This window comes from Dermochelys coriacea, chromosome 5 (genome assembly GCF_009764565.3).
Source record: "Dermochelys coriacea isolate rDerCor1 chromosome 5, rDerCor1.pri.v4, whole genome shotgun sequence".
In the NCBI taxonomy this organism is placed as follows: Eukaryota; Metazoa; Chordata; order Testudines; family Dermochelyidae; genus Dermochelys; species Dermochelys coriacea.
This window is the reverse complement of record NC_050072.1, coordinates 15131579-15159004: the sequence shown is the minus strand read 5'-3', so window position 1 is coordinate 15159004 and position 27426 is coordinate 15131579. Positions and strand designations below refer to the sequence as shown.

At 46.0% G+C, this 27426-nt stretch overlaps 1 protein-coding gene across 7 annotated transcripts in view; it reads right to left on the bottom strand.

The window, feature by feature from the left end:
• The window catches only part of CTIF (cap binding complex dependent translation initiation factor), a 351897-nt gene that overhangs the window by 29859 nt on the left and 294612 nt on the right, over positions 1-27426 (bottom strand). For all 7 annotated transcript variants that reach the window (XM_038402138.2, XM_038402139.2, XM_038402141.2 and 4 more), the window contains one exon: positions 3294-3449. In XM_038402138.2, the coding sequence (XP_038258066.1) occupies positions 3294-3449 (156 nt within the window). The remainder of the gene's footprint in view (positions 1-3293; positions 3450-27426) is intronic.

Genomic DNA, 27426 nt, shown 5'->3' with positions numbered 1-27426 from the left:
AATTTGTAACCACCTAGAGGATAATAGGGTTATAAGGAATAGCCAGCATGGAAGAACAAATCATGCCCAACCAATCTAATTTCACTCTGTGATAGGGATACCAGCCTAGTGGATGGGGAGAAGCAGTAGATGTGATTTATCTTGATTTGTAGCAAGGCTTTTCACACTGTCCCACATGACATTCTCATAAGCAAACTAGGGAAATGTGGTTTAGATGAAATTATGATAAGGTGGGTGCACAACTGGTTGAAAGACCGTACTCAGAGAGTAGTTATTAATGTTTCACTGTCAAACTGGGAGGAAGTACCTAATAGGGTCCCACAAGGGTCGGTCCTGGGTCCAGTACTATTCAATATTATTTATTAGTGACTTGGATAATGCAGTGGAGATTATGCTCATAAAATGTGTGGATGACACCAAACTGGGAGGGGTTGCAAGCACTCTGGAGGGCAGGATTAGAATTCAAAACGACCTCGACAAATTGGAGAATTGGTCTGAAATCAATAAATCGAAATTCAATAAAGACAAGTGCAAAGTGCTATATTCAGGAAGGAAAAATCAAATGGATGAGTACAAAATAGGGAATAACTGGCTAGGTGGGAGAACAGCTTAAAAGGATCTGGGGATTATAGTGGATCACAAATTGAATATGAGTCAACAATGTGATCCAGTTGCGAAAAAGGCTGAGGTATATTAACATGTAAGACATGGAAGGTAACTGTCCTGTCTATTTGGCACTGGAGCCTCAGCTGCAGTATGGAGTCCAGTTTCGGGTGGCATGCTTTAGGAAAGATGTGGACAAATTGGAGAGAGTCCAGAGGAAAGCCATAAAAATGATAAAAGGTTTAGAAACCCTAATTTATGAGGAAAGATTAAATATACTGGGCATGTTTAATCTTGAGAGAAGAAAACTGAGAGGGGACCTGATAACAGTCTTCAGATATGTTAAGGATGGTATAAAAGGGACTGTAATCAATTGTTCTTCATGTCCATTGAAGGTAGGATAAGAAGTAATCATCTTAATCTGCAGCATGGGAGATTTAGGTTATATTTTAGTAAAAAAAAATTCAACTATAAGGATAGCCAAGTAATGGAGTAGGTTATCAAGGGAGCTTGTGGAATTCCCATCCATTCCAGGTTTTTAAGACAAACACCTGACCAGTCATGCTTTTAGCTCTGAAGGTCCCTGGTTCATTTCCCAGTACCTATCATGATTACGACACACTGGGAATTGAACCAGGGACCTGCAGAGCTAAAAGCATGACTGGTAATGCTACCCAGTTGGGACATGTACCAATTCATATCCTCTCTGCATCAGCACAAAGGGGGATGTTTAGCACACACTCCCCAGTGTGTCACACTTGTGACACACACTAGACAATATTGTGACACACACTAGACAATATTCTCGGTTGGTGTCGCTAGGCAGATAGGGCTTCTGGGTTCTCCTAGCTTATAATAATGACTCACTTAATTTCTCTGTGCCTCAGTTTACTCATCTCTCCACTCACAGTGGTGTTGTTACGAGCTTAATGTTTACAACATGCCCTGGCACACACAGATAAAAGTTGCTATGTAAGTACAAAATAATTACTCACAGCGCTTCCCTTTTTTTGCTGTTGTGTTTGTTTCAAGAGCAGAACTTATCTTACTGCCAGTTATTTAGCTCTGTTCTTGTATGGGACTACAGAGGCACAGCTGATAAAATTGCGATTCACAGCTCCACTAAATGGGCCATAAGATTGCTTTTCCTAAGAATGTCTTCTACAAGCAGCAGAAGGCATAAAAGCTTTTAAATTGGCTGGAGAAAAGTTCTCTTCAACATTTAGATAATACTTTAACACTTTAGCTTATTTTTGAATTTGCAAGTCGGAGGCTTCTGCCAAAGTTATTAAAGGTTGGGGTCCCACCATGCTTTCTATCTGTCCCCCCATCTCATTAAAATGATGGAGGGCAGTGCTCTTTGGTGGATAGTGCATTGGCCCGGGAGTCAGGAGACCTGGGTTCTGATCTTGTCGTTGCCACAAACCTGCTGTGTGACCTCGACCAAGTCTGTTCATTTATCTGTGCCTGTTTTCCTTCCCATCTTTTGTCTGTCTTGACAATTTAGACCAGGGGTGGGCAAACTTTTTGGCCCTAGGGCCACATCTGGGAATATAAGTTGTATGGCAGGCCATGAATGCTCACCAAATTGGGGTTGGGGTGTGGGAGGGGGTGAAGGCTCTGGTTGGGGGTGCAGGCTCAGTGGTTGGGCCAGAAATGAGGAGTTCAGGGTGTGGGAGGGGGCTCCGGGCTGGGATGCGGGAGTGGGGTGAGGGCTCCAGCTGATGGGTATAGGCTCTGGGTTGGGGTTGGGAATGAGGAGTTTGGGGTGTAGGAGAATGCTCTGAGCTGGGACAGTGGGGTTCAGAGGGCAGGAGGGGCATCAGGGCTGGGGCAGGGAGTTGGGGTATGGGGAGAGGCTCAGGGGTGCAGGCTCGCAGTGGCACTTACCTCAAGCGGCTCCCATAAGAAGCGGCATGTCCTTTCTCCAGCTCCCATGCGTTCATTGGAGTGCTGGAGGGGGTCATTGGAGCACGTAGGAGCCAGAGTGGGGACATGCTGCAGCTTCCAGGAGCTGCGTGGAGCGGCCCCTGACCCAGCTCCCCAGCTGAAGCGCCAGAGCGGGGCCATGCCGTGACTTCTGGAAGACGCATGGTACGACCCCCGACCCTATGCCTTGGCTGGAGCGGGGCAAGCCCCAGACACTGCTCCCCAGAGGGAGCTCGCAGGCTGGCTTAAAACGTAGTTTGCCGAACCCTGATTTAGACTGTAGATTCCTCAGGGCAGGGATTGTCTCTTCTGGTAAACCACATGAGTTTATACAGTACCTATCATGATACAGCCCTGATCTTGGTTGGGGTCGCTAGTTGCTATTTTAATATAATATAAACAACAAGAGCAGCTCACTCTTTTGCTTTCCTCAGACTCTGCACTCTGTGAGATGATTCTGCATGTCCTAGTCCCCTGTGGTTTGGATTTGGGCATTATTTACCTTTCAAAACTATAACACTTTTTGTACTGCTGGATTCTGCATGATTGGTGTCCTTAAGGATGGGATCTTGGGACTCTGAGCTTTAATTCAAAGGGCTGTGTAGGACAGAAGGATCCAAAAAAACATGCAAGTACAGAATGCAGGGATAGATGGGGGGGAAATGTTAATAATTGAAAAGAAAGAATAAATAACCAAGGACACTATCAGAATTGTAAATCAACAGCTTAGCTAATACACGGGTGAGAAAATGAGGCATTACCTCCCTGAGACAGGTATAAATGGGACAGACAAGGACTCGGAAGGGCTCCCCAGTGTTGCTCCTCATGGTGCCGAAGACTTCGCAGAGGAAGGTGATGAACCCCAGCCAACGCTCCACATCGCGCTGCTGCAGCTCCTCCCGCATTGTGAAATCTTTCTGCAAAAGGGACAGACAACAGGCGGCATCAGCAAAACCACATCTCCCTGGAAGAGGCAACGGCTGTCTAGGGAGGGAATTAAGAAAAGAGGAAATTGAAACTAGAGGGACAGAGAGAGACAGACTGACTCTTTAGTCATGAGCATGCAGATTACTCAGTGTAAGTGCAGTGGCTGAAATTTCAACACAGCATAAAGCAGGTATTGTAGATATATCATCAGCAGCTGCACAACGCAATAGAAACAACTTCCCTTTGGCCTTTCTGCCTTTTGTAACATATGTGAGTGTTCAATTCAATATGCAAAAAAAGTAGGGCTGGTTTAACGGGTGTGGCAAACACAAAAGGCACACGAGCCACGTAGGCAGCACACATACTGCCTGGTTTTTCTGCTCAAGGGAACTCATGTCACAACAGATAAGTTCAGTCTGTCTACACCTCTCTCAAAGTTAGCACCTATAGGGACCACATTGTCCCCTGTACTAGGACCAGGGCTTCCCTGGGCCGCTGGTGATTCTTGGCTGCTGCAACTGCTCCTTGGCACCCTCTAAATTACAGCAGGGGACTGGCCCACTGCCCACCTGGATGAGGACCAGGAGATTACAATGTTGACATTAAAAAGTCACCCCCTCCTGTGTCATACTGTTGCCACAATGAAGGATTGTGGGAATTATGCAACTCCAGACGCAAGGTCAGGATCAGATGCACAGCGAGTTATGTGTCTCTCCACTGGCCCTCTACTGTAATCCATAGACAAAAATGGTGGCTAACAAAGCAGAGAAAGTAAGAACATAAACAGGTGAGGGGCAGGGGAAGAAAAGAATGACAGAGAAAAACAAATACAATAAAATAGAATCTTAATCTTTTTAAACAGGAAATTTGGTACTTTACTTTTACAGGGACCAAATAAAAATTATGATGCTATAATTCAAGTGTATATAGTGCTCAGGACAAGAGGATGTTTCCTAAACCCCCTTCTGATGTTACAGCAGCTTGTTTCAAGAAATATCACAGCAGGCTGCTTATTTCCACTCGTAAATACCTTTCCTTATGGTTATACTTTAGTCGACATAATGCAGAGAAAAATTACAGAACAATTTCATTCTCAAGTGTAACTAAAAAGGATACATTGTTGCACCCAATGCTCTAATCTGCATCTGCACAGTGTGGAGACAGCTGTGCCGAAGAGCCACCAGTGAGAAGGGTACTGATTTATAAACTGCAAAGTACTGATGTTTAAATGCATGTAAGTGAAGCAGTTGCTGAAGAAACCCAAGTGAGAGCTTTGTGATTTATTTTATTATGCAACAATATGTGCAAAAGACTCAAGAGATGTCAATCAGTGCCCTCTTAATGCTCAAAAGTGAGCATTCAGTCTCCAGCTGGAAGCATAAGCCTTGCCCACTTGGTGTAGCCCTCTGTCCCCTTCTGGTGGTGGGTAGGCCACCAAGGTAGGCCCTCTATAGCAGGGGTGGGCAAACTAGGCATCTGGCCCTCTAGACGTTTTAATGTGGCCCTCAAGCTCCTGGCAGGGAGCAGGGTCTGGGGCTTGCCCCGCTCTGGCACTCCAGCTGGGGAGCGGGGTTGGGGGCTTGCCCCACTCCGTGCGACTCCTGGAAGCAGCGGCATGTCCCCCCTCTCAGGCTCCTATGCATAGGGGCAGCCAGGGGGCTCTGCAGGCTGCTCCCACCCCACGCACCGCCCCCGCAGGTCCCATTGGCTGGGAACAGCAGCCAATGGGAGCTGCAGGGGCGGCACCTGTGGACAGGGGCAGTGTGCAGAGCTGCCTGGCCACGCCTCCGCATAGGAGCCAGAGCAGGGACATGCTGCTGCGTCTGGGAGCTGCTTGAGGTAAGTGCTGCCCGGAGCCTGCACCCCTGACCCCTTCCCATACCCAAACCCCCTTCCCCAGCCCTGATCCCCCTCCCGCCCTCTGAACCACTCAGTCCCAGCCCGGAGCACCCTCCTGCACCCCCAACTCCTCATCCCCAGCCCCACCCCAGAGCCCGCATCCCCAGCTGGAGCCCTCACCCCCTACCCACACCCCAACCTCCAATTTTGTGAACATTCATGGACCGCCATACAACTGCAATACCCAGATGTGGCCCTCGGGCCAAAAAGTTTGCCCTCCCCTGCTCTATAGCCTTGGTTCTTTCATCTCAGGCAGCAGAGGCTAATTCATTAAGATCCAGAGATTTCCAGGTTCGATCTCCACTGCCAACAACCCACCCAGAGGTGTCGGTGCTACAGAAGCACCGTCTGTTGGTCCTAGGTCTCTTCCAGTTCTACAGCACCTGGGAACACTCCTGCATCACAGTCCCTACAGGAAAGGATATTTTTGAAGTGTGCCATTCCCTTGAGGTTATTTAATAGCTTGTTCTAGAGCTTTCATTCAACGTTTAGTTTAAAAAAATATATCGATAGAACAAAAATATCAATGTAACTATTGAACAATTAAAAATAAAAACACTCTAGCATTTGGCCACATGCCTGGACATCTTAACCTCTTCCCTTTGGGACTGGATCACTCCACTAGCCCTCCTTTCTCCGCTGTGCTCACATTCTGTCCAGATGGGAGAGGTAAAGTAAAGTACGGTTCAGATTGCATCTCCGAGCACCCATAATGCTTATAGCTTTGTGCTGAGGTAGAGGGGTTTCTTTGATTTTCGTAGCTTTCAATGCTTCCGCCTGCAAGACAGCTCCAGTTCCATGGAGACAGGCACTTTCTCGACTCCTGAAGTTCCTCTGCCAGCGCCTGACATCTCTCCATCCCTTTAAAGGCACATCCCTGTGGTATGAGGATGAGCCGCACTGCAGTAGGAGCAGCTCTATTCTCCTCAGCCTAAATTCCTCCTGGGGGCTCCCTGAGAAATGCCTTGTCCTCTCTCCTCCCCTTTTGGGAGCACAGGCTCTACTTTCATGTGGGGTTTACACTCCCTAGCTGCACTGCGCCTTCGGTGTAGCGGAGGAAAGCTCCTTGGACTTTCATCATCTCCTTACACAGCCAAGCAGTGCTAGGCACAATCCAACCATTGGCATTTTGCTGCAGGATCTCACACACCCTCCACCAACCCCAATGTCTTCCCCTCCAAATCCTGAGGCTTCCATGTAAACACCAGTTTCCTGCCTGACAATGTTTACTGAGGCACTGCTATTTCCTGCATGGAACCACATCAATCCAGTTTAAAAGCCATTTAATGTCTAAAGATTCCCAAGGCATTCTGGGAAATTCTTAGCCGCTTGGGATAACCACATGAACTCTGGCACGGTGATTTAGATTGCAAGCCAAAAACGGCTCCAGGCAAGCATGGGGGGAAAAGAGCCATGTATATATTCAACTCCCCTGCGGATTCACCTTGAGAGATGCAATGGGTCCATGCAGAAACTTGGTTTTGTATTTTTAAACTTCCTTAAGTAGGCAGTCCCTCTATCATCCCTAAAAACCTATCATAAAAAACCCAGGCTGGGATACCTTACAGTTTAAATAAGAAATTCCGGGAGATTTATATCTTGATCGTGTCCGGAGAGGTGGGTTTGTTGCCAGCTCAAACACTTCAAGCTGAAAATACACCTTTCCTTATTTATTGTAAGTAATTCATAGCAGATTATTGGGAAACTGCAGGGAGAGTTAGGATGCAGTTTTGGAACTGTGCAGAGAACACTTAAGGGACACTGCACCACATGCTCTTCCTTCAAATTCCTGCTTAACACACACACTCCTTCAGCAAAGCCTTCCCGAGAAATGCCTCCAAAGAAATTCATTTTAAAAATACACACATCTGCCCTGCTTTGAGATTCACCCTGACTACCATTGGATGTATCTGAACTGTAATATCTATCTTTTTAGACTGTAAGTTCCATGAAGCAGAAACATCTTTTCTTCGTTATCAGTGACACAAAAATCATGGGGCCAGAGCTAAAATATTTTGGTCATAAACTTCCTTTGATTCATAGCAGAACTGTCATTGGGACGACTGAGCAAAGATGGGGAGGGGTAAAGCACTGGACTGGGACTAAGGAGACCTGAGTTACATTCTCAGCTCTGTCACTGCCTGCTGGGTGACCCTGGGCAAGTCACCTCACCTCTGTGTGCCTCAGTTTCTCCATCTGTAGGATGGGGATAATAATACTGCCCTCCTTTGTAAAGCACTTTGAGATCTATGGATGATAAGAGCTAGGGCTGATGATGAAGACCATAGGTAGATTAAGGCCATTCTGAAGTAACTAATCCATCATCATCTGGCAACATAAATGGAGGATGCAGCTGCTCGTGGTGTACAAGGAACTGTCTACAAAATGATGCAACTTATCAATGGTAAACAGCAGACACCAAAAAACTACTCTCATCAGGAACAAATAAGGCCACCTACTAACAACCAAAGAAAAAGAACAAGAAATGCACTGGACAGAACATTTTGAAGAATTGCTGAACAGGGAGCCACCTAAAGAGGAGGCAAACGTCCAGGAGGCAGAAGAAGATCTTATTATCAACACAGACACCCCAACTAAGGAGAGATCATTCAAGCCATCTAATGCTTAAAAAATGGGAAAGCTCCTGGCAAGGATAACTTGAATGTCGAATTGTTCAAGGTAAATCCTAAAGTAGCAGCATCTATCCTGGCCCCTCTATTTATCTCAGTCTGGGAAAGGGAAAAAGTGCCAGATGAGTGGACCAATGGGGTTATAGTAAAGATACCACAGAAAGGAATTCTCAGTGATTGCAATAACGGGCGTGGTATCACACTTTTATCCGTGCAAAGCAAAGTATTGCATAAGAACATAGTCCAGTGTATATCAGAGGCAGTCGATAACCTTCTCAGAAAAGAGCAAGCTGGTTTTCAGAAAGGGCGTGGATGCACAGACCACATCTTTATTTTACGAAACATAATAAAACAGTGCTTAGAATGGCAACAGCAACTCTACATAAAGTTCACAGACTTTGAGAAGGCGTTTGATGGCATTCACAGGACCAGTCTATGGCATATTCTGTGGCATATGGAATTCCTTTCTGTATAATCAATGTAATCAAAAGCTTCTATTTCAACTTTACATGCAGTGTTGATCACAGTGAGCTCGGTTTTGAAGTCAAAACAGGAGTACGTCAGGGGTGTGTCATGTCTGCAATCCTCTTCAACATTGCCATTGACTGGGTAATGCGGCGTACAACAGAAGACATGCCAAGAGGCATTAAATGGACACTCTTCTCATCCCTTGAAGACCTGGACTTTGCAGATGATCTCGCTCTCCTATCGCATACCCAACACCATATACAAGAAAAAACAACTCGACTCAATGCATTCAGCCAGCAAATTGGACTGAAAATCAACCGCAATAAGACAGATATCATGACCTTTAATATTGCCTCACCATCACCAGTATGGATAGAGGATTATATTCTCACCAATGTAGAAACATTCACATACTTGGGCAGCACCATCAGGACAGTGGAACAAGCCAGGACATCCGGAACAAGATCAATAAAGCCAGGAACACCTTCAGGAGCTTAAATATAGTCTGGAAATCATCCAAATACAACACCAAAACCAAACTCAAGATTTATCAGAGCTGCATACTTTCAACACTACTTTATAGTGCAGAATGCTGGGGAATGAGAAAGTATGACATGTCCAAACACTCTTCATTCCGTACAAACCGCCTCAGAAAAGTCCTCCGTATCTTTTGGCCCAGAACAATCTCAAACCAGGATCTACTGACACAGTGCAGCCAAGAGGATCTGAGCACCATCACTGCCAGGAGGCGTTGGAGATGGATCGGTCATGTGCTTCTGATAGAAACTGATTCCATCCCAGAGTAGCAATAAGATGGACACCTGAAGGCAGGTGAAAACAAGGCCACTTGAAAACAACGTGGCGAAGCGCTGTGGAAGCCCAGCTGAAAAACCTGGGGCACAGCTGGGGAACCATTGAAAGACTTGCCAGAAACAAACAGGAGCGGAGGAGCTTCGTCACTGCCCTAAAAGCCAGAGGCGTAATAGGAACATGATGATGATGAAGTAAATAAACTTTTATTAGAAGTTACTACTGCCTTCTACAATGTGGGGAAATGATTCAGGGGACTTAAGTCAATAGCTATTTCTATCCCTTGTTTATCTGGGATTTGCATGCAAAATTGCAGTGTTTTGTTTCTGCAATTGCTCGTTTAAGTTTGTAGAAAACCTGGCCTGAAAGGTGTAATCATGATGATTCAGAGTCAGCATCATTTAGATGAGGTTCCTCCTAGAACTCACACCTCTCTTAGACCTATTTCATATCTCTGGGACACCATTCAGTTCTGCCCATTCTACAGCTTTAAACCAAACAGTAACCAGGTCCCCTGACTCTGTTACAATTGTAGCCTACTCACAACCTAAACCAGACAAACAAAAAATTAATTCAGGCTCCAATTTCACCTACTCACTAATGAACTCTTCCAATAAAACCTGCACACTCCTTGGCCTGATTTGCACGCCTTGCTCTGGAGAAGATCAAAAGTGGCAGAGGCTTTCCTGGGGGACACTGCATGGCCCGTACCAGTACCATGCCTAGTTGTACCCACAGTATTGTTATTATAAGTGCTGACAGTTAAGGGTGTTGCAAGGATAGAAATAAAGCTCCCCGTCCCAAGGAGCAAACAAACAAAACCCATACAACCAGCAGAGCCCTTGTGTAGAAAAGCAGCTGCGAGCTTTCCTATAACCATGGTCTAGCAACACTGCACACCAAGCCACTCAACACCAGGACCTGGCTATCGGTTTCACAAAGCATCCAGCGCTTCCATGAGAGCAAATCCCTTGTTCCAAGCAACACAAAAGGCCTCACTGGATCACTGCCGTTTCATTTGTTCCCCACCCGTAAGATCACTCAGCTGCGTCTCACGCTGTCCTCCACCAAGGGAGCCCTTTAGGACCACAATCGGCCAACAGCCCCATTCACCTAGAGCACAGCCAGCCTCCGAGCCACAGTCTGCACTGCAAACAGCTGTCGCTGAAAAGCTCGAATGAGAACTAATGTGCTAAGTCATGGCGGCTACCTTTTCCAGCTGTTCTGTTATTCTAACTGAAGCATCCCTGCTGACAGAGGTAAAGCAACCTCACTGTGCTTTTTACACTGACTTTTTCTATGATTGGTTTTTATCAGGTAGGCCCCCTTGGGGCTGTGACAGTATCTTCCTGTGTGCTCTGTGCAAGGCCTGTAGGTGGTTAGCATGCAAATAAATGCTATTTTTTAGTGCTTAAATAGCACGTCTCCTCCTCTGAGCACTTTAGGAACATTAAGGGATTCATCATGTGATGACCTCCCACGTACCGGGACCAGCTAAGGGCTCTTTCTTCAGCATTTCCATAGTTTATAGCAAGAATACAAGCAGTGCTTGATGGAGAAGGGTAACTAGCAAGAGAGCAACACTTTTGTTTTATTTATGGGGAGACTGTAAGCCCAGTTCGACTTGTAACTCCCCTGGAGATTTTTCCACCAAATGCATCCGATGAAGTGAGCTGTAGCTCATGAAAGCTTATGCTCTAATAAATTTGTTAGTCTCTAAGGTGCCACGGGTACTCCTTTTTTTTTTGCGAATACAGACTAACACGGCTGCTACTCTGAAACCTGGAGATTGTATGAACTTACACTGGTGTAACTGAGCAGAACTATCTGTGTAAGTAAGGCTCTGTATGCTCATAGGAAAAGGAGGAATGTTCCCGCAGGCTCTCCTGTCTCTCAACTGCCAGGTTAAGTATAAGAGACCTCAGTCTTTATCACCGCGTTGTCCTGTAGCTTTCAGTACATTCTCCTTCACCCTACCCCTAAACAATGTATATTAATAATATATAGAGAGCGGTATATACACATATACATTAGAAAGGTGACTGAAAAGAGAAAAAAGAGCCAATTTCTACACTGTAGCCTAGACAGATGTGCATTTTCACACAATGCATTTTTGAAATATCCATGCAACTTTAAAATCTATATTCCTAGCTTGACAAGATTTTTTTTTTAAACCTGTCCTAATTCTGTCAAATCCTATTTCGTCTCTCAGGCACTGCAAGGAGCATCCATTTTAGAGATTGGATTTTGGCAAAGTCAGGTTTTGATTGTTAAAACTGTGAATAATTGCTGGTTTAATATAATTAAATTAAGGTTTAGGATGGACTTGGTTGCTGATCTATAAACTTTGACCCTATCAGGATCGTGGGACCCTTTTCAGATCTGCATGCAAATGAAAATGAAGATATCCTACCACTAAATATTCATTCTGGTTCAGAGAAACCAGATCTCAGGCACTTCCATGCATTTAGCATGCCATCAGAATGCTTCGGCCACCTGAGGATTATAGGTAGCAATGACATCTATCACTGGATGGAGAAACCGGCCCCAAATTCCACAAGCACTAAATTAGTTGAATGTATTGTTTGTATCAAATTAGTCCCTCAGCTCTATTTATCATGCTTTGCATTTATGTGACATTTTGTGTCCAAACAACTTTATTTAATGTAGCATCTTTCATATGCACGGTGCCCCACAATGCTTTCTACTGCTAAATAATATCTGAGATGGAAATCCAAGAGGTAGAGCTGGGTGAGAGAGCTCTGTGTGCAGACTGAAGATGAGCTGGTGAGGTCAATGAGGTGCTGAGATACAGGAAGATTGTTTCAGGCTGTATTAGTGAAGGCTCTCACATCACCAATGTGCAGGAAGCTGGGATAAATCCTCGGTAGATTTCAAAATACATTTTAAGTAGGGGCCAAGTTTTTCAAGCATGAGTGACTAAAGTTAGACACCAAATAGTTGACCTGGCCTTTCAAGAGTGTTGAACACCTGCAGTTCCCATTGGCTTTTCTGGTCCATCCCCAGACCATCCCTATGTTCACCTTCTGCTCCCATTCTATATAAACAATTGGGGCTGCTCAAGCTGCCAAACCCTTCATGCAGTCTCCATGCTGAGCTTACGTGGTGTGGAGGGTCTAGTGCCAATGTGAATCTGGCCTTTAGACAGCATCATTCACTAGCAGCATGGCACTTATGAGAATGAACAAAACATCACACTGCAGATGTCGGGAGAAAAGGACATAATTCCGTTTGGATTTCAAAAAACAACTCAACTGGCCACAAAACTCCCAGCAACCAAAATGACTGCATTACAGGAGCACAAAGGGCTCCCACCGAGACGGAGCTCCATTGTGCTAGGCACTGTACAAATGCACAGTCTAAAAAGACAAGACGGAGAAAGGGTGGGAAGCAGAGCAGAGAGATGGCGGCATAGGGCAGGTCAGTGGCAGAGTTGAGACTAGAACTTGGCCCTCCCGACTCATAGTCCAGTGCCCTAACCACTAGCCCGTGCTGCCGCTCTCATTGACTGTGCATTAGCTCTACTGGAAGAATGGACGCTCAAAACTACCAGTGTGAGTGTGCACCATAAAAACACCATTCTAAAGTGGAACAAAGAGGCAAAGACTTCAGGAGGCTGGGATACACACTGACTGTTATAATGAAACAAAATGTAAGAGAACCGCCCCCCCCCCAATGAAATTTAATTTGCCATAGAAATGCTTTCTTAACCCAGAAAAAATAACCTCTGGGAGGCAGATTGGCTTGCTGTGCATGCTCAGGTTGTGATGTCAGTGCAATGAGCGAGTTCTCTTTCATCAACTTGACATTTTTAAACACGAACTGTATTACTAATCTGAAGATGTCTCGGACTCCAGATAGTCCAAGTGCATTCACCAGATTGCTTTCCTCCAGAGCCCACAGATTAAAATACATCCTATTTATACCAGGTAGCAGATTTGATCTCACAGACCCCTCTGAGCTGGAGAAAAGATCGTTACAAAACCACGCAGCAAATGGGGAAAGTGTAAGGGGCATCTCAAGAGGTTCCAGATTGGAAGGAAGAGCTCTGATAGGGCAAATTATACCTCTCAACGTACAATACAGGGGTATGCACGAGAGGCCTCAAATCTGAGTGAAGAATGTGCTTAATTACCCTTGGCTAGCAGTGGATGGCCTGCCAAGGGTGCTCAAAAGGGACAAAAAAATCACAAGGAACCGCTCTCACTCTCTTGGGCCCAGCCCCAATCCCTGCCCTTGTGCTTTCTGAGGACAAGGACTGGGAGGGGCTAACACAGCTGGCAGTGCCGGCCTCCCCATGGGGCCGGGGAAGGAAGATTCCTTGTCCTGGCCCCACCTCTACTTTGCACTGGTCAGTAGAGCTGAGCTGGTGCTGGGGGTGGCAAGGAAGCCTACACTTCTCTCTATTATGGGTGTTTAAGTCTCCATTCAGGCCAATAATTCACGACTAGGAACTTTGCAACATCTTTTAATATGGTTCCCAATTAGGTTTGCTCAGTGCCCAGTAACTCCCTGCCGGATTACTGGATCAGCACCAATTTGGAGGGTAGAAGTTTACAGTGGCATCAAAATGAGGGTTAATTTAAGCATCAGCACTTATAAAGGAAAAAAAGAAATCACACATTTGAGCTTGTTGCTCTCTAAACACATGGCTCTTCCTCTGGCAGCTATACTGTTTGCTTAGTTATTGGCATCGAAGCAGGAAATACTGAGTCAGAAATACTGTGTAAAAAAAACAAAACAGAGCTTCGATATCACGGTGATAGGCACTATATTAAAACTTGAGAGAGAGTGTGCTAAATACTTAATCTTATTGCCAATGTGCTACAAAAGGCCTGAGCCTTAAATGGCTGCTTGGAAAGCGTCCACAATAAATAAAACAGCTCAGAGGAGAGAACTGGCTAACGCTAGCAAGGAGAGCACCCGCCCTTGGTCATTTTCACCTCCGCTACCGATTACTATTAAAAGCAGTTTCTAGTTATTACAGTTCCCTCCCACTGCTTTCCAAAAAAACCCTTCAGAAATTTACTGTGGCAAACCCCACTCTGTATGCCTCCAACACCACCCCACCATCGGATGCTCTAGGATTCAAACTATTATGAACAGTAGCACTTAGAGGCCTTAACCAAAATCAGGGTCCCTTTAAGCACTGTGGTAAGTAGTCCCTGCCCTGGAGAACCTACAGTCTAAATAGGCAAAGACAGGCAAAGGATGCGCAAAAGGAAATATTATCATCTCCATTTTACAGAAACAGTGAGTGAGCTGCCCAAGCCCACATAGAGAATCTGTAACAGAGGAGGAAATTGAACCCAGCTCTCCTGAGTCCATCCCAGTGCCTTAGCCACCAGATCGTTCTTCCTGTCTGTCTCAAGGCAGCCCTTCCCCGCTCCTCAGTCAAGCACACTAAGGACACTCTAGCACTCCACTCTGCTGCTTTACACGTATGCCGTGGTGCCCTGTGACTAAGAGGATTGGATGGTTCTAAGTGCCCCTGCTTGTGGGCATCTGTTAGTTATGAGGAGCAGCGCAGATCACTGACAGAGTGTCCCAATGTCGGAGCAATAAAGTCCCTCAGAGGATTCTCATAATCTCCAAGGGTAAAGCATAAAACCAGGTCCACCCGCTGGACAGCATCAAGGAAAAGCCATGCTCTCAAAATGGGAGATTAGGGTCATGCCATGATGGTGGCATACTTTAAAGCACTGCCTACTTCCAGTCCCATATTGAAAATGAGACCAAGAGGGAGTCCCTGTCTCCCCCTCCCAAGTCATAAATAAACAGAGATAGGTAATGGCTTCAGAGCCTTTTACCTCTAGGCTGGCACAAATCCAGGCTAGGCGGGAAGTGACTGAAAGCAGTGAGGATCTGAGGCCTGTTTGTTGGTCTGTGTTAAGTGGCTTTCATGGCCTCAGTCTGGGTCTAAGTGAGCAGGTGCCAGTCGAATTAGCACCTTTGCTGGCAGCCTCAGCAGAAAGACCAATCGGTGAATGGATCATGGAGAATGAACTCCCCTTGTACTCGAAAAGCTGGTCTAAAACTCTGGCTAATGGTTGAAGTACACAATGGCTTTGCTGTATTTATCCTCTGGATCAACCCATCATAAATCAGCAGGGCCATTAACCTGTTTTCTTTACACACCCCACAAATTTCATACAGAAAATACAGAGAAGGAAGAGAGAGGTGCCACTTATCTTGATGAGCAAAACTTGCATCAATAGCTTACCCGGCCGTCTCTTTCTGCATTCACATATTGCAAAAATCCAGGCCTGTCAAGTCATACATTGTCATGTTGCTTAAAAGCAGAAGAGAACAGCAAGGGGAGCCAGATGCTCTTTTGTGAGTCCCCTGACACCTTGGAGCCAACGGAGTTGCAAGTGAGACTTTCAGGCTCTTGACAATAAATATGGATCTACAAAACTAAATCTACACTTCTGCTTTGCATGAGAGTAACCAAACGCCCGTTGCTGTATTCAGCAAGGGGCTGTAATCTGTGGGGGAAGGGGAGGGCACAAGTGTATCCATCTGAATTTCTTTTTTTAAAGTTATGCAGCAACCAGAGGGGAGCCAAGACTGGATTTATTAGTAGAAGTTGCTTTAGCCCTTGCAACAGCGGATGGATTTTCTATCCTTAGTTTTGTGAGGGATAGGAGTGCAAGTGACGAGTCCTATTAAAATTCCAGGCTCCAGAGAGCACTGTGCCATTACTGTCCCAGGGATTATTAACACTGTAGAGGAAAAGGAAAAGCAGGGTTGGATGTACGGGGGTTGGGAGAGAGAGAAAAGCCATTGCAACTGAATGATTAGAGAAGCCAAATCAGAATAAATCACTGTCTCAGAAACAGACCAGCTTTATTTACAGATGGGGCAACTGTGGTCTAGTACAATGGTTCTCAACCAGGGGTCCAGGGCCCCCTGTGGAGGAGTGAACAGATTTCAGGGGGTCCTCCAAGCAAGACCAGCATTAGACTCACTGGTGCCCAGGACAGGAAGTCGAAGCCCCACCTCAGAAAGTCAAGGCCCTGAGCCCTGCCACCTGGGGCTGAAGCCAAAGCCTGAACAACTTAGCTTCGTGGGAGCCCTGTGGCAGGGGCCCCAGACAATTGCCCTGCTTGCTGCCTCCCTAATGCCAGCCCTGGCTTTTATATGTAGAAAACCAGTTATTGTGGCACAGGTGGGCTGTGGAGTTTTTATATCATGTTGGGGCAGGGGCTCAGAAAGAAAAAGGTTGAGAACCCCTGGTCTAGTAGGCAGATCATAGGGACCTGAGTTTTATTTTCAGTTCTACCATGGACTCACTGTATGAGCATGTCACGTATGTGCCTCAGTTCCTCCATCTGTAAAATGGGAATATTACTACTTCTGTGAAGTGCTTTGGGAACTATAAGCATTGTTATTATTACCATAGCAAAGGAGAGCTATTGAAAACTTGGCACAGGATAACCATCTAAACCTCTGGGTGCTGTTTTGAACCTCAACTCTGCACCTTCCGTGCTTCAGAGTTCCTACTGCATTTAATTCAACCAGACTCTCAGCACTGTGTTTCCTCTAAGCTATAATTACATTTACATTGTCATACATGGTTTCCTCTCTCCTCCTTTTTGAGTATGTTTCATCTACTTTGGCAGGACCTGCAAGAGCAAGCAGCTGCCTTTAAAGTGTACCTTTCAGCACCATCACTACCACTGCACTCTGCGATCCTACAGCACCTTCCAGCCAAGGATCTCTAAGCACTTTCTGAACGTTAATGAATTAAGCCTCACAACCGCCCTCTGAGCTGGCAAGTATCATCAGCATTAGTTTACAGTCGGAGAGAGAACTGAGATGACTTGCCCAAGGTCACACAGCAAATATGCTGCAGAGCTGGGACTACAACTAAGATCTCCTGACAACCAGTGCTATTCTTTAGCCACAAAATCCTTACAAGTTTTTTTTTTTTTTTGACAAAACAGGAAATTCTGTGGCCAGGGCTTTAACAATACTCCAGTCAATTATGACCAGAGGCAGATATGAAAGAGGGTCCAGGAGAACAGCCTGGTTATAAGTTCAGCCCCCTTGTCATCACCAGATGCTAGGACAGAGTAGATTTCTTGGATTCCTACCAGGGTACTCTCCCTTTACCCTGCTTGTGGGCTCCATCTTTGCTATCTGCCTCTGGTTAGCCGATGTCTAATAAATATGAACCTTCAGATACCTGCTGCTGGAAGGGAAAGGAGCTTTCTCCCTCTTCCACACATTCCAAAGGTCCCTGGAAGTAGTGAAGGGCCTGCACTCTGTCCTCCCTAGAACATTTACTGCTGAGAAAGAAGTTCTCTGCTCCTCTACCCCTGGCTGAGGTCTCTACTACTCAACCTCTTCACTATTCTTTGTTTTTCAGTCCTTTTCCCTTGTGACTAATTACACTGCCTGCTTCGGCCCAGGCTGAGAGATTTCCTCAGCAGCATCAATGTTAGCAGCATAAAGCTAACATTCATCTGACAGTTTTGCGGCTACCCGGAGGGCACTGAAGCAGTGACCTGTCTTGCCAGTTTCATTCTGCTGCTGCATGGTGTTGGGAGAGCTATTAACATCCGTTGTCTGCAGGCTCAGAAAAGCAGCAGTGGGTCAGTTTATACTGAGGTCACATTTGGACTCACAATTCAAAGAATTTTTTTTTTTTTTTTAGAAAGCTGTAAATTCTCCAGAAGCAGCTTGCTTAGGGCTTGTCTACATTTGAAACGCTACATTGGCACAGCTGCAATGCTCCAGTTCTGCTGCTGTAGTACTTCAGTGTGGACACTACCTGCACTGACAGGAGGGGTTCTCCCATCAGCATAAGTAATCCACCAACACGCATTAGCTTGGTCGATGGAAGAACCCACACCGGGGGTTAGGTCAGCCCAACTACATCGCTCAGGGGGGTGGATTTTTCACACCCCTGAGTGATGTGGCAATGCTGACATAAGTTCCCAGTTCAGACCAGCCATTAAGATCCTACAGTCACCAGAGGAATCTTCTCACTGGGAAGTGGATTTCTCAAGTCCTGCCTGTACAAGAAGGACACTCTGCTCAGTGAAGAAATATTACTTGCTCTTCTCCATTGTATGTGGTTATGAGGAGGGTGAGGGTGGGTAGGAGGCTAAGATCAGAAGATCAGGATTATAGTTGCTAGCTCTGCCAAAGACTTGCTGTGAGATCCTAGGCAAGTCACTTAGGACCAAATTTTCAAAACAATTTTAGGTTCTTCAATTGTCTGGGTGCCTACCTTGAGACACCAAGGGCCTGATTTTCAGAGATACAATGACTGAAGCCAATGGCAGCTGTGGGTACTCATCACATCTGAAAAATCAGGTATTTAGGTGTTTCTATTTGGGCACCCTAAAATTGGGGAAGCAAATTTTTTAAGGAAATTTTTGTCGTAACCTCTCTGTGCCTGTGTTTGTTCAGCTGTAAAATGTGGATTATGACAATTACCCACCTTATATGGCATTATTCAGTAACGTTCCCGAGTTCTCTGAGAAAAGTGCACAGATAGCTCGTTAACGACTAATTTACAATACCTGAGTGGGAATATAAAAATGGATTTTCAAATACAAAAGTGTTGGCATTAACCTACTAGAGTGAGAGATCCTGGAGCACTCTCTCAGCAGAGGCTCTCAGATGAATAAGAGAATGGAGTAGATACAATCTGGATGAGAAGACCCGCAAATACCATGTATAGTACTAAGCTGTTATTCTAATGCAGAACCTTCTCTAATGACCCTTTGAATCTATGGGAACAGTCTGCAAAGGTTTCAGAGTAGCAGCCGTGTTAGTCTGTATTCGCAAAAAGAAAAGGAGGACTTGTGGCACCTTAGAGACTAACAAATTTATTAGAGCATAAGCTTTCGTGAGCTACAGCTCACATCCGATGAAGTGAGCTGTAGCTCACGAAAGCTTATGCTCTAATAAATTTGTTAGTCTCTAAGGTGCCACAAGTACTCCTTTTCAGTCTGCAAAGGGACTCTTGTATGGGGAGGGAATCTATGGAAAAAGAGGAGGAAGGGAAAAGACCAAGCCACATGCAAATCACAGACTCTCTTGCTATTGTTTTTCCTTTCCTCTTGAAGAGGGAGAAGGGCAGAATTCAGTTGCACTCAAATCCCAAAAAGAATACATAATTCTGGGGTGGGAAGGAATTATGGTTAGGTTGTGCATTGTTACAATCCTCATTTCAGCTGCAATACATTAGCATTTGTAATAAGTGACAAAGGCAGATAACACATTATAGCAAGAGGTACTCTTCAGACTGTTTTAAAAGAAGGCTAATGCATAGAGAGCTATTGCTATGGCAATACTTTGGAAACAGGTAGTTAATTGCTCAGAAAAGGCTGGGACTCCACTCTTAAATGGGCTACTGATTTCCCCGTTCTTTTAAAATTCTTCCTCCACAGAGTTTTGCCAGCTTGCAGAGAGAGCTGTCCTCCCATTTTATTGCTGTTATCCCCACCTTCCAGGTCCTGGGTTAAGTTAATACAAATTTTCGTCATATTCCAGCTATTAGGGAGAAGTGATTTTGGTGCTTGTGGAATTTCAAGATGAACCCACCCTGCTGAGAACCAGGTACAATGCAGCAGAACTGTGCCATCTTCCCCACAGACCTCTGGCAATCCTGACCTACAAGATGTCCCTATTGTTTCCTTTCCTGGGCCCTTCACAAATAGAGATGGGCAATGATGCCCAAATGTCCAGTACACATAGTGATGAGAGACATTTCTACAATGGAGCAGGCAATAAATTTCGAATCAACCAAGGGTGAGTGAAGGCTGCAGCGCTTAATTTGTAATGAAAGAGATGCCGGGGCTCAAGCAATTAGATGCCGGAGCTCCAGCAATTATTTTACTTTCATATCTGACTCAGCAAGCCCAGGGGTGCTGGGGTGATGAACTGACAAGCCTAGAGATTCCAGGGCTCAGCCATGCCAAGCCTCAGCCAGCACAAATTAAGAACTGGGAAGCTGGCTTTGAAAAACAGTGACAAATTCCCTTAAAATGAAGGCCCATGTCAAAAACAGAAGAGTGGAGACCTTGAAGTGTTGGGACAGACAGCGGGGGGAAAACATGTCACATTTGTGTGGGATGGAGGCAAACTGGGATCTATAATCAGTTCTGTTAATAGAAATTGAATAGAGTGGAAAAGTAATCTCTGGATAAAGATGAGACCAGCAAACGAGATTGGAATACAGGTCTCCAGAGGTGAAAGTAGAGTGAATTACTCCACTGTGTCACTTAAACTGCCTCCATTTAGGATTACTCCATCATGTACGTTACACTGTCTACCTCCACTCCCTGCACCCATCTACTTAAAGTATAATTACAGTATCACAATAGTCATCTTTCCGATGAGCTGTAAAACAGGGGTCATGCCCACTTGTGTTCAGTAGAAAGAACATTTCACAGAAGTAAGGCTGATAACTTGGTATCCTCTTTGGGTCATGTCTGATTTACCTAAAATCCCTCCAGGAGTTTTGGCTGGATTCTTCTTCACTTGCTGCCGTAAAATATTGCGTGTATAATAAATAGCTGCCAAGTTCCACCTATAGGTGGCTGCTTTTCAGCCGAGGGGACAATTATTCATAAAGCACTTTGGGTGAAAATACTGTTACAAAGATCAGATATGATTATGATAGTTGATATTCCTAAGGAAGGGTGCAGATGTATTAATGACACTAATAAATACAAATGCACAAGAATTTTCCTCTCTGTTTTCCTTGAAGCATTACCTTTATTTTATGGTCACTTAACGTAGCCACAACCCACTCTGATGCAGCATTCGGAACGATAACACTGACAGCACAGCAGCCCCATGCCCTGCATTTTGGAAAAAAACCCCATCTTGTCAATGTAGGTTTTGTGCCTAGAGCCAGTACCTGAAGCTCTAGAAAGCCATATAAGACAAGTTTGCAGTGTAGTGTGAAAAGTCAGGCTGTTGCCAGATGAAACAGAGCCGTGTTCAGATATTTCAAAGGGTTAGGAGACAGTGGGGCATGTGTGAGGGACAGTGGGGTGTGTGTGTATTTGTGCATGTGTAAGAGGGGTAGGAGGGGGAAAGAACATTTCTGAATTATGACATGACAGGACAGTTAAGTCAGGTTCATAAGTGCTTCCTAATGTGCTCACAAAAACGCCAGGACAGCTTCTCAAGACGCTGCGAATTCTCAGTAGTATGTGACAAAGGAAGTTGGGAAGGGGTCGCACTCAAAAGAAAACCCCCAATGCTCTTTAACAAGGAGCCAGAGCTCCTTTGCGCCAAGCTGGCATTGTCCTGCCAAACTGTGGTGGGCATAAAACAGCAGGACTCCAGGAGGCCACAATGACAACACACACTATCAAGGTAATTAGACAGGCTCCAGTGAATTATTGCTCAGGCTGCTTCTGCAATCCACTCTCAGCTTCACTTATCCAGTCTCTATTGCTCACAGTCAGACAATATGTTTTTCCACTGGGGTTAGATTATTGCCCCAACCTGCATCTCGGAGATCCCTATTTTAACCCCTTGTACCTTTCACTTGTACCGTCTTCTACCCCCTCAGCATGTAGGTTACACTAACTTACACCCCTTACACAAGTTGGTGGGCTAAGGGGAGCAGCTGGAAGAGTTGGCAGAACTTCTAGCAGTGCCCTGATTGTGGGAGCACCGCCGTCAGCTGTAAGACAGGCATGCCATGTGCTGGGAAACCCCCCAAAACCCAGGGAGTGACCATAGCCAAGGGGGCGTCTAAGTCCTATCTACACAGGGCAAGGAGAACGAGGTCTTTTTCTTCCGACACAGGGGCCTTGGCACATCCATCCATGCCTTTGTCACCTGCTACTATGCCGTCTACATGGGGGTACATACTGAGCCCACTTGGAAATCTCACCTAGTGCAGAATGCCATGGGCTCTTCATTAAATGCATTTTCCCACCAGGAGCATATTACTGCTAGTGCCCAGGGGTCGGCACTGGCTCCTGACAAGTGGTCAGGTGGAATTCAAGGTGCTAGTTTTAACCTCTAATGCCCTCTCTCACTGGGGACTTGGTTACTGTCAGGATCTTTCCTTGGGAAATCAATGGAGATGCCTGAACTGGGTTCCTCTTATTATCAACAGGAGAGACCTGCTGGCAGGGCATTCTCTGAGAGGGGTCCTCAGCTTTAGAATTCACTCACCACCTGGGTCCAGATCTGCTAACTTCCCTGGCACACTGTAGAGCCCATCTTCTTCTTCAGGCATTCGGGGAGGGCTAGAGAGGTCATGTGATTTTCCTGGGAGGGGTTCACCTGATGGTATGTACTCACTTTACAGTGGAAAGAGTGGTCCATTGTATTTGAGATTTATTGTGACAAGACATTTGTGTCAGGGCTTGGGATGGGATCCTACTTATCTTACAAAATACATTTTAAAAAATAAGCTAATTAAGTGGATGTGAGGCAATGTGGGCTAGAGTAAGGGACCTCTGCATTATACCTGGGCATGGTCAGCATAGGCACTAGGGGAGATCCCCTCATTCAACCCACTGCCTATCATTAACCAGACAGACAGGTGAAGCCCTCGGCTCCTGTTTCTCTCTCACACACTCCCGCCTGACTGTCGCTGCCTCCTCTGAGCACTGAGTCCTTTGCCCACATTTGCTGGCACACACTACACTGAGAAATACCACTGCAGAGCCCTCCCTGCAGCAGCCATTCATCAGTGGGCAAATACAAATCCCAGTGGGGTTCTCCGTTCCCTCTCCTAGCCCCTCTATGCCTGGGATCCCAAGAATTTCATCACTGCACGTAGGTTTCTCAGTCCGTCTGGAGGGCTAGGGGGGCAGCGGGTCCCACCCAGGAATGCTTGCCTTACAATCTCAGGCAAGAGGAGAGCTGTAGGAGCTGCTGGCATCTGCCAGCACACTGCATTCTTTTTCTTAAGCTTCACACATGCAATGTGTCCTCTCTATAAGGCAAAGGTGCCAGGGAGTCTATGGGGTGCAGCCAAGTCAGCAAGAGGAGCCAGCAAGAGAGAAGGCAGCTATGTGTTTGCGTATATATTAGGGGTTTCCCCTTGAACCTTCCCTGTCGCTGTGACCCAGAGACCTAACCAAACAGCAGGATCTCCAAATGTCAATACCCCAGCGAACGGAGAAAGAGATGGAACATTTGGAGCTGTATGGGTGACTCACTCCGGTCTATGCCTGCAGAACGGTTTTAAATAGCTTGGCCTCCACCTTGTCCTGTGCTCCCCTCAGCTCAGAGGCTTAATTACTTCTGAATTATTTGAACTTGTCTTTTGCCCTTGCGTTGACTTCCTTCTTCACACTGGCTCTCGACCTCATTCAATCCGACATCACTACTGGAGAGCCTGATCCTCAGAGGTGCTGAGTGCCCTCTCCTCCCCAATGTCTTAGACAATCAGAGTCTGCCAAGTCTGGGCCTGAGCCCGTGAGGAGCTAAGTGTCCTCGGACCCTGCCAGTATGTGTGTGGGAAACTTTCTACTTTCTACTGCCTATGCATCAAGAGACAGACAGCAACACAGACAGGAAGGTGGCATCCCTTTTCTTCCATGCATCTGGGCAGCCCTGTGCCACCACTCATCTGTCTGTGTGTCAGCGGCTCTCTCCAAGGCAGCTGTTCACCAACAGGTTGGGCATAGTGACTGTTTCACTAACAGGATCCTCTGCCTGACCCTCCCCATGCTTGGGATCTCTGGGTGCCTCATTTGAGTGGGAGAACCAGGAGGAACATGTTGCCCACGTTCATACAAATTATCATTGGCTTCCTGTCCATTTCACACCCCACGGCATCACTGACCCCAACCATTCAAAGGTTAGGTGTCCAGCCCCAAAGTCACATAGACATGTTTTGTTTTTTTTGTTTGCCTTCTGCTACAGTTTACATTCTCAACTTTTCCCTGCAAACACAAGGGCTAGAAACTTCCTTTTTAAAAGATGGGAAAGCTGAGGTTCTCAGGTGACAAGAGGATGGAAGCAGCTGGGGCTTTAACTAAATCCTCAATTGTCGTGAGACTTGTGATAAGTATAAAAATTGGAATCACTGGACCCTGCACAAAATCTCACCTTAGTCATACTCCAGGCTCCCGAGAGCCCCGGCTGTTCTCCCACGTGACAAACCCTTCTATCTTATCTCTGTTCTCTGACTCAACCCTATGCTCCTCTGCTTATGATACTCCATCCCATGCTGATGCTGACATCTGGAGCAGCCCACTCTCCCCCTGATTCTTCTCATACCCTCATGGCATATATTTGATTCTTGGTTCACGCTGCTTAACTCACTCTCCAATAAAACAACCTAGTTGTACTTCCTTGAGTCTCCTGGTTTTATGAAACTCAACTATTCTCCCTAAAACATGGCTATTGCTCTACTCTTCAAGCCTGGTTTTCTCCGGGATCAGCCTGCATCACACTCACAAAGCAGTAACTGGGAGGGGTATGCTATTACTCTGCACTGGCCAGCTCATTTTAGGAACTTTGCCTCTTGGAAAGAAACTGGAGCAATTTGTTTTAAATCTTCCATTTAGCAGAAGTGAGTTGATTCTCATCTTAGGGATTGTAGAGTGAAGGACTGCCTTCCCCACATCTCTTGATAACTGTACTACCTAGCTCTGAAGAGTGAGCTGGATGGCTGGATCTATGACTGATCCCATTCAAAATAAGGGCTCAGTCCTGTCAATACTTTATGCCTGAGCACGCTGCTTTCTGGTGTGAGCAGTTCCACCAACTTCACTGCAACCCTCTGTGTGTTCAGAGGTGCCCAGAGTTACACTCTGTAGTTGCAGACGGGCAGAGAACACTGGGAGCCAGCTGGAGTTTGCCAGCAGGCCACATTCTTTTTTTAAGCTTCACACATGCAATGCGTCCTCTTTATAAGGTGGAGGTGCCAAGGAGTCTATGGGGAGCAGCCAAGTTTGCAAAGAGAGATATAAGAGGAACTAAAACTGAACAGGGGGCAGGTGCACGGGGGCAGGGGAGAGGAGGTGTGTGCGGGCATGCGTGCTGCAGTTTTCCCTCCCACAATATTTTAACATTTTGTTAAGCCACAGTAACAGAAGAAATGTAACTTGCATTTGAAAATACGCTGCCTCTATTGAAATGTCGGCATCTCTAAGACTGAAATCAGATAAAAAGAAGTAGCTAAGCCCAGTTAGCATTTGGAATGTTTATGGGTGAGTGCTTCTGATTTATGCTAGTTCAAAGTTAGGAGGGTTTCCATAATTAAATTACTGTCTCCACCTTGATTGGCTGGGTCACATCTCTGACGCTTTACTGCAGCATTAATTATTTGGAGAGGGGGGAAATAATATGCGTTCCATTTATTCATTTTGATGTATTTATTTTAGACGCCAAATGACACTGTAGTCCTGGAGACCTGATCTTTCTTCTGACCTGTTCTTTCAAGACACAAGTGCACAAAGATCACAATCCGGGAAGGAAAAAAAAAAAAAGAAAAAAAGTGGGCAGCCCCATGGACTGCAACGACAGTTTTGCTGGACTGGGGCCAAACAGCACACTGGAAAGTTACACACAGGTAATCTCCATATACCTGCCCAATTTGAGCCAGTATTGGGAAACAGAGGGCACGATGGCTCCACCCATCAGGAGGTGAACAAGACTTCCTCTATATAAGCTCTAGTCAGCTCCTCCCCCCCAGCTAGGCACTTCTAAAGAAGGAATGGTTTAGGCAACTGGGAGGGAAGACTAGAAAAAGCCACATCTCAGAGGGGAGGAGGGTATTAGGATGGGAGGAGATGAGTTTAAGGGACTCAGCGAGTCATTTTACTTTGTCATATGTCCCTCTTTTCCCTTCCTATGAGAAAGATGGTTAGGGAGAGTTGATAGCTGTAACAAGCAGTATCCATGGAGAGAAGGGCTTTCCTTGTCGTTGTTATGAAGAGGATGGTGATCAAGGGTAGGAAAAAAAGCCACTGGTTTAGTTGGCAGCAAGTGTGATTTAGGCTGAATATTCAGAAAGCCTTTCGAGCACTAAGGATATTTAAGCTCTGGAGTAGGTTGCTTAGGGAGGTTGTGAAAGCCTCATCACTGGAGAGTTTTAAGAAGACATCTGCCAGTATAGTTAGTCTTGCCTCAGCACACAGGGATGGACCAGATGACCTCTCAAAGTCTCTTCCAGCCCTTTCTTTCTATGATTTCTATGATTCTGCAATTTGCAGCACATTCTGTCCATAGGAGATATCCCATGCAGACAGCAGGCGTAGCGTGATTTCTGAGTGAGTGTGGTGATGGTCACTATGCCGGCTGACACACCTCAGAGACACCCACCTGAGCCCTGGCTGCCCACGAAGCAGAGATACTTCTAGAAGGTCCTGGCCTTGATACTCTGGGAGAGGGTTTGCCTGGTTACACATCATCACAGATGTGTGATAGCCACCATCTTAGCTGACATACTGAAGTTTAAACCAGGGACCTCCAGAGCTAAAAGCATGAGCTGCTACAGCTTGAGCTAACATGCCAAAGCGCCCTAGCCGGTAATGGAACATGCTCATAACCCTGGTGGATCAGGCATAGAAGGGCACTGTAACACACTCCCCAGTGTGCTACACATGACAATGGTTTAATTTAATCCAGTGATGGTTATCTGAGTAGCTGCCTTTCTTTTATGGCAACCTTCTAAACAGACAAATAGCTGCTTCACTCCTCTGAACTCTCGAGGTCATCATCCAAGCTTGGAAGGCGTTTAATGTCCAATAAGTGCAACTTCCTGTCGCAAGGGTAACTGGGTTAGGGCAGTACCTCAGAGTGCGGGCTGAACGCAAGATGAAGCTCTAGTCTCTGGAAAGAACGGCATATATGGAGAAGAAGTGATGAGAGAATTCTATGACCCTCTTGCACAAAGTCTCCACTAACGGAGCTGCTTTCAGAGTAAGAAATATTTGGAAACCTGTCCTCTGAGCTCAGAGGGGACACTTCCCACTATGGCATAACATTTACATGGATGTGGGACAGTGCCCAGCCTGCCAACAGAGCTGTTGATTGCAGGGATGGCTGAGGCAGAAAAAAAATGACATTCAGTTCCCATTCCTCTGGAATCCACGACCTCAGTGGGCTTCCCAGCCCAGCAGCGCACTGAAGCGGGAAGGAAGGAAATGAGATGAGGATGGCCTACCAAGGCAGATAGGCCTCACAGCAG